The 13,877-nt window shown below is 39.0% G+C and overlaps 1 protein-coding gene across 1 annotated transcript in view; it reads right to left on the reverse strand.

Annotated features, from left to right (window-relative positions):
• Positions 1-406: 406 nt before the first annotated feature.
• The window catches only part of polrmt (polymerase (RNA) mitochondrial (DNA directed)), a 42,768-nt gene continuing 29,297 nt past the window's right edge, over positions 407-13,877 (reverse strand). The window contains exons 16-21 of the mRNA XM_058401243.1: positions 9,487-9,539; positions 5,866-5,964; positions 5,702-5,774; positions 2,725-2,816; positions 1,777-1,850; positions 407-1,322 (exon numbers count right to left, since the gene is read on the reverse strand). Of these exons, the coding sequence (XP_058257226.1) occupies positions 1,273-1,322; positions 1,777-1,850; positions 2,725-2,816; positions 5,702-5,774; positions 5,866-5,964; positions 9,487-9,539 (441 nt within the window). The 3' untranslated portion in view covers positions 407-1,272. The remainder of the gene's footprint in view (positions 1,323-1,776; positions 1,851-2,724; positions 2,817-5,701; positions 5,775-5,865; positions 5,965-9,486; positions 9,540-13,877) is intronic.

A 13,877-nucleotide genomic window follows, 5' to 3' on the forward strand; every position in this document is an offset into this window, starting at 1 on the left:
ACCTGTTGAGTTTACTCAAGGCTAGCGCATATGGACGAACAGCAGCGATTGAGATTCACAGCGTGATGGCTGCACGCGGGATGGTGCAGTGGGTGGGGTGTGGAGTAGTACATGTTCGATACAGACCTTTCACAATTCACTTGTACTAGGCATATATAGACAGGGTTATATGGTAAGTGCCAGGTGTTTGTGAAGAAAAAGCTGCTACTCCTGTTTTAGTATAAGATGTAGCCAGTGGAAATGTTTCCATGCAGAAATTAGAAAAATATACAAGTTCTAGGAAATAGGTATGTTGCACAATTAATAATACAAGCAATTAATAATGATACGTTAAGAACACACATATACAAATGAACGTCTTTCCTTTTATTTCTCAGCCAAAATTAGTCGTAATGACTAATGTCAGCCTCGTCTCCACTGCTAAATCTTATTTCACATTAATGACAATATTCTCACTTTGAAAGCAGGGCCAAATCTTTCAAGCAAGAAGAGACAAGACGATTATCTTCTTGTGAGATAAGGAAGGGGAGGGGCTTCCAGGATGACAGCTTATTTTAAGTACATATCAGCTATGCAAATGTTCAAGTCTCGATGATATATTGGTATAGAGTTTCTACATAAAATGTGTCAAAAACATGGAAAATAGTCTCAACAGCATAATAATACCTTTTTTATTAGACATTGATCAATATTTATACATTTTGCAGAAAAGGTTTATAAAATTCCATTATGTGCCTGTTAAGTCCTGAACTGTGTTCACAGCATTCTTTAGGGGATATCCCTTCTCCCTGCTTGCTGTTCCCTGCTCTGAGTCGAACAGCAGCAGGCGAGATGCTAAATGAGAACAGTGTAGAAATGGCAGAGTGGCCTGTTTAGTGTGTGAGCTCTGATATCAATGAGAGGCTATGTAGGCTGTGTATTTAATCAGCCTAGCGGAGTGGAGGAAAGCGCTACTGAGCAGCACTACCGAGACCACAAAAGCACATTGCCTCCATGCTGGCTCGTTTCCACGACTCTGCAATCGTCTTTATTAATAGAAGACACATTATCTACCTGCACTCACACACCTAGACACCTCACCAATCTTCGGGGGCTCAAACATTCCTTCTCTATCCCAGTCCCAGTCCCTGAAATGATCACAGCGTGTGTAGATGCCATGTGTGCAGCAGCGTTAAAGTCAGACTCTCAGTCCCTGTGCCCACTGTGGAGACACTCCGAGGGGCAAAGCAGCATTTCCTCTTCGGTTCAACCTACGAAGGTTCTTCGTCTACATCAACTGAAGAAATACGTGGATTCCTTCACTCTCTGCAGATCAAAATCACCTGGCAGAGAGAACCCAAAATATTCTTAGGCAGTGATAACAGAGTGTGTTTTGGTTTAAAGAAATAAATTCCATGAGTCTTGAGTAACTAGGCAATATCTGGGTGCAGATGATCTATTTACACATACATGTAAGAAATTAATCATAAAGGATTATATATAAAAAGTAATCCATATCAAGGTGTGGTGAAATGATGTAATGTGAAGTACCTCACAGAGTTATTCCTCTCAGAACACAGCAATTCACCAACAATAACACATTTATATTTTACTAATGAATCACGATCTCAAATTTGAACTGCTTAATGTTTTAATGCTAAGAATACTGGTGAGGAAATGTAATTGTTACTGCTTATATTATAGCAGACATTCGTTCCTTCACCAGCCTCTCTTTTTAATCCTCCTCCATTAGCTAGTGGAGGCAAACACCTAAGCTGTCAATCAAACTGCACACACCTGTTTCTGGAACCTTCCCCAGCAGCTGAGACATTTTCCAGTATTCCAGAAACTTCTTGCTCTTGGTGTTACCCCTGGAAGCAGACAGACGTACATTTGCAGTTGTTCAGGTAAAGAAAAGTGACAACTGACTGATCTTATAGTGCTACCTGCAACATCTCTACTCTATACATATCCTACAACAGCAAACTGAAATAAATGCAATACAAATACATTTAAAAATGAACCTGACATCACACAGATGTTTTACAGTATCCATCAATTTTAGGAATAATAACTAAACTAAAAGAAAAAAAAACACAACAGTGCATAGTCATGCATGCAACAGAGACTTGTGTATGTGTATCTGTCTGCATGCATGTGTTTCTTTGTGTGGCTATGGGGCTGTGGGTCTGCATGTGTGTGCATCTCATTGTGTATTGTGCGTACATGCATCGGTGTGTGTGCCACATGATGTGTGTATGTTTTTGCCTACATGCGTCTCACTGTATGTGTGTGTGTACATGTGCCACACAGTGTGTGTCTCTGTGTTTCTGCATATGTGTGCGCACACATGTGCCACACTGTGTGTTTTTGCATACGTGTCTCACTGTGTGTGTGTGTCTGTGTTTTTGCATACATGCGTCTCACTGTGTGTGTGTGCATGTGCCACACTGTGTGTGTGTGCATGTGCCACACTGTGTGTGTGTGCATGTGCCACACTGTGTGTGTGTGCATGTGCCACACTGTGTGTGTGTGCATGTGCCACACTGTGTGTGTGTGCATGTGCCACACTGTGTGTGTGTGCATGTGCCACACTGTGTGTGTGTCTGTGTTTTTGCATACATGCGTCTCACTGTGTGTGTGCCTGCATGTGCCACACTGTGTGTGTCTCTGTGTTTTTGCATACATGCGTCTCACTGTGTGTGTTTCTGCATACATCATTGTGGTGTGTGTGTTGAAGCTTACGGTGGTCCGGAGCAATACTTTTGCAGCAGGAACTTGGAGAGGTCCTGTAGAATGGGCTGACTGTGCAGAGCCACAAACTGCTCACGACACATCTGAGGGGAAACAGAAAACATTTACTTAGTGGATATATACACACAAGCACGTGCACACACACACATTTTCCTTCATGTGTTTAAGCAGAAAGAATCGGAAACAACAGAAAACAGTGAAGATCCTAATTCAGCAGGACAAAGGCTGTACACACACACAGAGGATCTCTCCTTCTCTGAACCAATTTTATGCTTGCCTGGAGACATACACTATACTGCCAAAAGTATTCGCTCACCTGCCTTGACTCGCATATGAACTTAAGTGACATCCCATTCCTAATCCATAGGGTTCAATATGACGTCGGTCCACCCTTTGCAGCTATAACAGCTTCAACTCTTCTGGGAAGGCTGTCCACAAGGTTTAGGAGTGTGTTTATGGGAATTTTTGACCATTCTTCCAGAAGCGCAATTGTGAGGTCACACACTGATGTTGGACGAGAAGGCCTGGCTCTCAGCCTCCGCTCTAATTCATCCCAAAGGTGTTCTATCGGGTTGAGGTCAGCACTCTGTGCAGGCCAGTCAAGTTCATCCACACCAGACTCTGTCATCCATGTCTTTATGGACCTTGCTTTGTGCACTGGTGCACAGTCATGTTGGAAGAGGAAGGGGCCAGCTCCAAACTGTTCCCACAAAGTTGGGAGCATGGAATTGTCCAAAATGTCTTGGTATGCTGAAGCATTCAGAGTTCCTTTCACTGGAACTAAGGGGCCAAGCCCAGCTCCTGAAAAACAACCCCACACCATAATCCCCCCTCCACCAAACTTTACACTTGGCACAATGCAGTCAGACAAGTACCGTTCTCCTGGCAACCGCCAAACCCAGACTCGTCCATCAGATTGCCAGATGGAGAAGCGCGATTCGTCACTCCAGAGAACGCGTCTCCACTGCTCTAGAGTACAGTGGCGGCGTGCTTTACACCACTGCATCCGACGCTTTGCATTGCACTTGGTGATGTATGGCTTGGATGCAGCTGCTCGGCCATGGAAACCCATTCCATGAAGCTCTCTGCGCACTGTTCTTGAGCTAATCTGAAGGCCACATGAAGTTTGGAGGTCTGTAGCGATTGACTCTGCAGAAAGTTGGCGACCTCTTCGCACTATGCGCCTCAGCATCCGCTGACCCCGCTCCGTCAGTTTACATGGCCTACCACTTCGTGGCTGAGTTGCTGTCGTTCCCAAACACTTCCACGTTCTTATAATACAGCTGACAGTTGACTGTGGAATATTTAGGAGCGAGGAAATTTCACGACTGGATTTGTTGCACAGGTGGCATCCTATCACAGTTCCACGCTGGAATTCACTGAGCTCCTGAGAGCGACCCATTCTTTCACAAATGTTTGTAAAAACAGTCTGCATGCCTAGGTGCTTGATTTTATACACCTGTGGCCATGGAAGTGATTGGAACACCTGATTCTGATTATTTGGATGGGTGAGCGAATACTTTTGGCAATATAGTGTATAAATTACTCTGCAACAGCTTACACAAGATTTTATCCAAATGTCTATGTGTTTGTCCAAAGGAACAGTATGTCTTCCTGTTCCATCCAGGTCAACCTCCTGTTTAATGAGGAATGAACAAAAACTGTGCTTCAAATCACATTCTGGGACCTATATTTAATATTGAACATTCATATTTAAAGGACTTTTTATAATACTGTTAAATTCTTAATTCTGATCAGTAAGATGTTTTATTTTTTTTAAGACTGTGCTACAAGTGCTTCTTTAATCATTTTATCATTCTTTTATCTTTTTTATCACAAGTTATCATTTCTGTAGTAATTTATACAACCTTATACAAAGACTTGAATGGCAGCATACATAATTCCACATTAACTAACAAACACCCTCCCCAAATAAATAAATAAATGAATGAATAAATAAAAAAAAAAAGTGTGAGATTGGTGGTGATAGCGTTTTCTGCAAGATGTTGCATTTATTTTGGAAGGTATCACCATTGTCCGGGTTTTGTACCAGTTACATGTATCAAGCATGGGAAAGTCTTCAGGGATGCTTTAACACTTTCTGGGTTTTCAGTAACACCACAAGCTACATTTGCTTTGCTAACATCATGAAAGAAGAAAAAAGAGGACAATAACACAAGTAACTACAACTCCGACATCTACATGTAACTAAAATGGCTAAAATGCATGATGTGTCTATTTTAATACAGCAAAACAATAATTTTGCGTCAACAAACGACCTTGGTGTTAATTATTCTCCTATAACATACCCTCAAATTGATTTAAAAGGAATTTTTTTTTCCTTTTAAATCAAATAAATTTGGCAAAAATCACAACAAAAAAACCCCATAAAACATTATGCCTTTTATCTGTTTCTGTAATAAAACACGTCATGATATTTATCTATGTATATTTATGTTTGATGTGCACAAAACAAGCAATTTCCAGTTATCACCCACTGCCATTGACTATTTTCCAGAAACAGCATGCCTTGTGTTTTATCCCTCACATACCAATCACAGTCAGCCATGTTATATGTGCTTTTCATTTTAATATACACTTTTATAATTCAGGAAGAATTCTATTTTAGATTGAACACAACTAAAGCTCCATGCTGTAGGACATTACTGATTCAATCCAAGGTCCTGAGAGACAGTCCCAACTGGTGTTTAATGGAATCAGGCATTTTATATGGTTTAAAAACCAATGTGTGTGAAGAATGTCAAACATCTACTCAAGGCCACCAGAAGCCAATTACAACTGTGCGGAGCTGCTGCACAGCAGATGGTACAGTCACCAATTTAACAGCTGCTTGTTGAGACAGAGGTGCAGGGTTCACGCGAGGGTCAGGAGAAGCTCAGGAGCCTAACAAGCACAGGCTTCTACACAGCATGGCAGAGAACAAGAAGGAACCTTGTTTTGGACATACCTTGTTCATGATATCTACTGTAAGAGCGTGGGTCCAGTAGCAGTCATGCACCGATACGAATGTCAAACCAGCACTGAAAACACAGAACACCAGCTTATATACTTCAACATACACTTTAATCAGAAATTTTAAAGAGAGAAAAAATTACATGGAAAGCATGTTACCTGTAACAGTTGAGTGCAGTCAGCATCATGTGTGTGGAGTCCAGAGAGTGGATGAAGTTTGGAGGAAATGCATTCTTTTGCTTTACAGTATCCGGCCTCCTAGAGACAGTTAATAACAACAATACATGTAAGAGCTAGACGCTTCAGTTTTTCTGGCATTCTTAGCATTATAGCTTCATGCTACACCAGACATACAGGTCTAAGATAAATCTGAGCTCTGTTTGAGGGCTGAGAGAAATTTTACTCCAATATTTAAGCTTGCTTAATAATAACTGGATCACTTTGGCTTCGAATAAACTGTCAATAGTGTCAAACATAAATTCTATATAAATTAATAAAACATTATGCATCTATTTCATATTTAAATACAAAGAGATGTACAATGTTAGTTCTGCATAAAACTCAAAATGCATACATAGTGTGGTGTGTGCAGGTTCTACAATGGCATTATGATATACTCTATATTAGGACCTAACTTTGTGTTGGACAGGCTTAAATATAAACTAATTACACGTGTAAATATAAGCTGAAGACAGAGCCTTGCATAAGTACACAAGAGATACAATCTGAAACTGAATTGCTCCTAATTGGAATTATTACTCATCAATCTACACAAAATGGCCCATAATACTGAAGGGGTGTAAAAACAACATCATAGTTTGTGAAATCATATACAAACAAAAAAATTTTTGACTGCAAAAGTAATCATCCATGTGAAGCACGGTGGTGGTAGCATTATTTTACTCTTGGCCTCTTGGATTCAGGATATACGTATAAATCCAATGTGGAAAAGTCTGAATCAGAGTGAAGTGGATGCTTTAGGGTAGGTTTACTGCTTGGTATGAATTTGTTTTTTGGTACACGTAATTAACCAAAATCAAACTCATTAATTTGTTGGTCCAGCAATGATAAAAGTAAACAAAGCTTTGCAAAAAAGAATGCACAAACAAATCACCTGAGCACCAAGAAGACAGGGCCAGATCAAATTAATTAGATAATTACTTAATAGACTACTTTTTTTTTGAGTAATATTTAATAATAGTTGTCTTTGCTGCAGTGTCACTCCAGAATCCGAGGACACTGTGGCAGGCCTAGCAAATCATTTTAATCACAGGTCTAGTAAGGACATTAGGTAAAATAAAATAGGTCACGTTTGATTTCAGGCTGTCATTAAAGTGACAAATTTGACGGATGCCCATGCACACTGGTGAAATGTACATAGCCATGGAATAAGGGCTGCTTCCTAACCTGTATTCCCTCTGACAGAGTGGTGTAACCACTTTTGGTCCTCAGTCACCAGAGAGCTGCTGCCAGCCTCTTAAACTCATCATTAATTCAGGTCGCAACACTAATGAAGCCCTTTTCAGACTGTAATCATCACACGTAAAGGATCTTTGAGTCCTTCAAACCTCTATCCAGGAAGTTGGTGATTATACGTGGTGTACGAGGAACAGGAACATTTCATTTGAACAAGTATTTACACTAAGTCATAATTTCTTCGTGACTGTTAGAATTAACATCTAGCATGCTGGGGTGGGACTACAGCTAGATTTGTAAATGCTCAATAAGTGATTTCCTGACACTTTCACATCATACTTGATGTTGAAGATAAAAAAAATACAATAATAAGACCAATACAAAATGTATAATGCTAATGAAATAATGATAATGGATACAAAAGAAAGCTTTGGATCAAATGTACATGAATTCCTATAAAACAAGCAATTTAAGACAATAGAATATTATATAGGCTCAATTTACCTTTCAAATGACTGTTTATAGATTGTAGATTTTAAATGACTGAGTACAGTGAGATCTATTATGCCTGATAGAACAATACAACAAATCAAATTAAGCTCCATTCAAAAGGAGGTTTAGAATGAACTGAAGTGCATTTTGTGCTAATCCAGTCCAAGGCACACAGTGATCGTGTTGAGGCATGCTGTGAGCTTTTAGAGACTGGAATGGAAGTTAAACTACTAGTCATTTCTCCTTCATCTTCCTTAGAACTGGCATGAAAGAGTGAAGCTTCACCATAGACGTCTATTGGCAGGACACTTCAGAGGAGGTTCTGCTAACTTTGATAAACTTCTTTTAATGGACAATAGAGAATAATTTTTCCACTCTGGCATGTTCAATTTTTCTAATTGGAATCAAAAGCAAGAGACAGACATATACAGATACATATAAGGCACTGAGCCTAAACTAAGCATGGATATTTTCTCCTATAGCTTAGATACTGATGCCTCTGTCTTTGCATCTATTCCATCTCATCTTGCATCTTTCCTCCTATCCTTACAGGGAGCTTTTGTCCTAGATGCACAGAAAGGAAACAATGAAGCGTGACTAGCAGATTAAATGAACCATTATGTTGAACGGGAGGTCCTGAATGTATATATTTTCCATCTTCAGCTGAACAACTTCCCACACTGAGGAGCAGGTTTGACTTTACACTCTCTTTACACTTCCTGTCATGACAAACTGGAGAGGATTGTCACCAAGATTGTGGTGGCTGTCAGTCGAGGTAGTTTCTGACGTGCCTCTCTGTCTCCACTCTAGCCCCCGATAATGTGATCCCAGCCTGAGCTGTCTCAGCAAAGGCAGCTGTCTATCAAAGGCAGAGGTAGATGGCAATCAGTGACTACAGAGCCATCTTATATCACCCCCAGAGACCCAGCCTCAGACCTTTTTTTTTTTAAATCAAGTGTTCATGACCACAGAAATTGGTTGAGCTGAGAACAACATGGTAATAAATAGGTAATACACAGGGTTAATAATAACAAAAAAAACAAACAAACAAAAGACACCCCCCCCCAAAAAAAAAAACAAAACAAAAAAAAACAACAGTGTTAAGTGCATCACCATTCTATTAACTCTATTAACAAACTAAAATGTAGGATGCCGGTTAATTTACAAATTAGAACTATGTACATATTAATACAAAAACTATTGGTTCAATACCATGCTTATTTATTTGCATTAGCCAGAAAAAAGCAGACATCTGATACCATACAGCAGCAACCAACTAGCTAATTAAAATGCTCCATGACACCCCATATTGATAAAAACTAAGAGGCTATTAGTTTCATTATCATTATAAAGATCAATATTGATGAGTACTAACGAATAACGTACTGAGAAAAAAACACCACCACACCGTCATATTTCTAATAGGAACATCATATCCCAGTCAGTGAGTCAGCAAGCCAATGTCCATTCTAGATGATACTCCATTGGGTAAATGGTATGCATGATATTCTGCAGTGACATTTCAGCATAAATGCCATCCTCCTTCTCTGAGGGACCTTGTGCTGCCTCTGTTTCCACTGCTGTTCTAACAAACAGCGGTTCTTTTACTCTCTTAGCTTTCGATACTTTCTCTCTTTGCATTTACTTTGTTCACATTCCCCCACACCACCCAACACAGGAGCAGGTTCGTCTTTCTCGAACGTTTGCCGCTACACCAGCAAAGGGCAACATGTACAGACTATACCAACGTTCCTAACAACATTCGAGGGGCATGAAGAAGATGCCCTTGAGACAGAATAAGAAATCAGCTAGTGGGTGTATAGAAAATAGCATGCAAGTTGAAAAGGCGTAGGTCAAAGATGTGGTACTCACTCATAGACATCATGGTTTATCTGGAGACTCAGAAACTGAATGTTGCTCTTCAGCTGTAGAAAAAAAAAAAAAAAAAAAAAGAGAAAGAAATCAAATTAAATCTCAAATCGAAGAGATGCAATAACAAAATGGAACACATGGTTGATCTTGTAAATCTGTTTTTTTTATTGCAAATTACAAGAGATCAAGTTCATTTTGTACATTTGCTCAGATACTGGTTGCTATAGTAACAACATGGGGGGAAGAAAGTAAGTTGGTTAGATTAGCTAGCTTCCTTTAGTAAATCATCTTAAGAAATTCATCTTGGTCAGGGTTGTGGTGAATCCAGATCCTAATCGCAGGAACACACCCTGGATGCTTTTAAACTATTAAATAAAAATCACATCTCTGCTCCAGACCCACATACTCCTGCTGACCAGACCCTCTCTCCTGACCTGCAAACACGTGTGCACTGAATGTTGCTTGGAATTTGCCAGGTGAAAATAAGCTGCATGTCCAGGAATCTGCATGACTGTATGTTTTTGACTCATGTCCTGTCTGAGCCTCACAATCTCAGAACAAGTCGTAGATGTTATAAAGTCTCATAATCTTTTGCAGTAATCGGGTTAACAAGAACAACGTTCTATTTATCTTCTTACTTAACCTGAGTCTCCGTCTAAGCTCCTATCTAAAATTGATTACCTGAACTCAAAGTCAATCTCATGCTTAGCCTTAATGGTCCAGACTGCACTTGGAGTGCTCCAGTATTGATCTCAGAACTCTTCAAAGACATAGCACAGGTTTATAAATAAACCTATCAACCAGTGATATATATCTTAGTATCATATTTGTCTGTATGACATAACTAGCCAAACCAGGATGTTCTCTAAACCTATCTTAGAGGAAAAAAAAATCATAAGGAAGGATTTGGAAAAGTTGTTTTAATAATTAACATGTAAACTCCATTGACACCCATGATTTAGTCTGTAATGAAATTGAGTTGATTTTTTTTTGTTCAAACGTCAATATTAATATATTTTCACTTTGGTTAATGGGTCCCCTATACTACCCACAATGCCTTTTGACTACCTGATCATAGTGGAGCTTTAGCCCTTGCTTCATCATTACTTAAAAGACAGTGATGCAGCAGTGCTTTAGTCTGTCCAGCTCACTCAATTTCTCACTTTAAAAAAAGCATGCTGTAACATCATATAGCTGAATTTCTTTCTGAAACATTCTTGCATTTCGGTCACAAGTTTGTAGTTTGCACTCTTCTCACTCATTAATATGATATTGAATAGCACTGAGAAGTGATGAGCTAGAAAAGAGTGATTGTGCAGTTGCTTTAGGAGCCAACAGGGAAACCTGAGCATTATCACTTATGGTGAATTTGCTTATTTCAGCATCAACCAGGAAACCAGCACCAGAATCGGGTGAAATACAAGCCTGAGATGATCAAGAAGAAACTGCATATCCGGAGTAGAAAAACTGTAGAAAATTGTTATATACTCATCCTACTTTGTCAATTGAGATCCTTCAGCAATTCTAATAAACTTCAACTTCAGATGCCACAAGTCCAAATACAATGGCTTCAAGTAGATATTTCTAATGACCTTAATGACTGAAGACATCTGCTGAATGAGTTTCTCGAACTTCTATGCATTGCCTCATAAAAGTGCTTTAAGCTAATGATTTTTTTTTTTTCCACTCAAAATTCGTTTCACAATTTAACCTAGCACTATTTGAAAACCTGAGACTTTGCTTGTGGCTTTCCTTATTAAGGAAGAGCTATTAAATAGATGGCTTTCTCGAAGCAGTGAATGGAGTGTAAAGGGGTTTCAAGTGCATGGCAAAGAGAACATCCACAGGAGGCTAAGTGTTAATCAATCACAGTGATATATGGCTCTATTAGCTAAGTTAATTGGTGAACAACCTAATGCACAGAAAAGTGTTGAGTAGCAAATGGGGGAAGACCGGACTGCTGGACAGCCAAGTCTTCTGGCTCTAACAAGACCCTATATTGCATCCCATATCATCCCATTCATAAGATCAATCCCAGCAGTAGCACATATTACATGCGTTCATTTTAATACAGTAGATTCAGTGTCGGGCATTTTTTTAAATTCAGATTGAACAGGAGCAGCCACACAGGAGCAACAAGATTCTTTCAGGATTTCATACTGGCATTATGCCTGCACTCTGAAATACTCAATACTTAAAAGTTTATAAGCTCCGAGTTGGAGAGCAGGTTCTCTTTCTCTTGCTCCTTTCCTACAGTATATCTTAATGTTTTACAGCCCGCCTTAGCAGCACTTGCTTTTCTTTACTGAAAACCATTTTCCCAATCATCAGCATCGTTTGGACATAAAAATGGTCTGAAATAAAAATGGTACATTATCTAAGATGGTATTAGTTTCTCTGGGTGAGGCCTCATAAAATATTTGAAAGTCCCTTAAGTCATAAAAGTCTACATCAATTTGCAATTTCCTACCCAGATATTAGTGTCAGGCAAGAGCCTTGCAGCAATATGATCACATTAGAGATTATTCCCACTTAACACTTGAATATAAAGAGATTATTTATCCCTGTGGCTGTTGGTTATATACAACCCATTTAAATAGCCTACATGATTGTTCTCTTCTGAATAGTTTTTTTTACCCCTCTTCTTTTAACCTGGTTCCTGAAGTATTCTCTGTGGGCTTCATCATTAATCTCATAAATTCCCAGGATCTGTTAGTACAGGTAATATCATTTTATTTATACAGGGAGTACCATTTTATTTTACTAGTATTTCCATCTCTATTTTTATTGGAACTTTTTTTTTTATTTCTATTCTACTTTTATGACACGCATTTCACTGCAGGTTGTACTGTGTACGGTTGTGTGACAAATGAAATCGTAATTTGATTTTGATCAGTCACTGCGGTTTATTCTTAATAATGAATGAATGTGCTTTTGTTTAGTTAAGCGTCCTTCGATTGCTAAAGGTGAAATGGAGAAAGGTGGCAGGGCTTGCAGGGGTCAGTCAATATCAGAGAAGACAAAACATCTGCACAATTGTCAATGATTCATATGTCGATTGGCTCATCCTGATATTTTTATTGGGTGCATTTTTTTGCCTTAATTTTGAAAGAAAACTTGCATAAAATGTGTAAAAATGAGTAGGCCTGCTAATATAGTCCAAATGTAGCTTAAATACATTGGTTGTTAACAGTTCTTTCGTTCTACATGGAAGATTTTCTGAAAGTGGAACAAACCAAAACTTAAATGTTCATTTTTTTTTTTTTCACCAAATGAAGCTCTCAAATCCATTCAATTACAATTACAGGTTCATATAATTAAACACTGAATATGACTAATTTTCCACTTGAAGAAATGTCTGTATAACAGGACCTTTTTTAAAAAATGTGCTGCCTCAGGAAAACCAGAAAAGCTGTAATTAGTGTCATGGCAATGTGAATATCGCAGGCTCTCTACTTTGAATGTGTCAGGCTGAAGGTCACAAAAATTTGTTAAAAGGGGGAAAAAAATGATCACAAAAGCGCCTTTAAATAGAAACATAAAACTATAAATCCCAGGCAGCTCCCACAGACACAGTACACACAAGGTGAGTCAATCGACTTGGCATATAACTGCAGCAGGTCATCGCGAACATGAAGAGTAAAGATACATCAGATTACTGTGGATAGTACAAATTGAAACCATAAAGACGGCTTTGGACTGCAATTAATAAGAACGGTTTTATTATTTTGGCTTAAGACCACCATTGCTATAACAGTTTTAAGATGGTAAAAGACACAAACTTTATGCACTCAAGTCTCAGTTAGTGAAATCCCTCTCTTCTACACAAAGCACACAGCCAGTTTTACTGTTGTTGAGTTCTGGCCATGAGGGTTGTGGTCATTAATTTGTGTTCTCGTGACAATTAAGCAAATGTTTTTCTCTTGTGGAAATTCCTGTCTGTGGTAATCGCACATGCTACAGAAAAAGAAGAAAGCCTTTGCGACATCTACACATACAGTACAGTGAAATTTAATTTTCTTAGTATCACAGCATCAGAGGAAGTTGGGATCAGAACATATGGTCAGCCATGATACAGTGACCCTGGAGCAGAGTGGCTTAAGAATATTACTCAAAAGTTCAACAGTGACAGCTTGGTGTTTCTGGGGCTTAAACTCATGACCTTCAGTAACCCAGAGCTGAGCCATTCACTACCACTACCCCCAGAGAGAATTTCTATCAAATTCTGCAACAAGCTTTCCTGCTAATAAGCACCAGAATGCCCACTTGCCTCATGAAAGCACTAAGCTGGCTCTTTGGTGATATATCCTCAGGAGATCAGGTGCAATATTGCTTAAGTCTTCCAACAACCCCCAGGGAGACACAAGTACAGACCTCTTCTATAGCATTTT

The sequence above is a fragment of the Hemibagrus wyckioides genome, linkage group LG10 (assembly GCF_019097595.1).
Source record: "Hemibagrus wyckioides isolate EC202008001 linkage group LG10, SWU_Hwy_1.0, whole genome shotgun sequence".
NCBI classification, from domain to species: Eukaryota; Metazoa; Chordata; class Actinopteri; order Siluriformes; family Bagridae; genus Hemibagrus; species Hemibagrus wyckioides.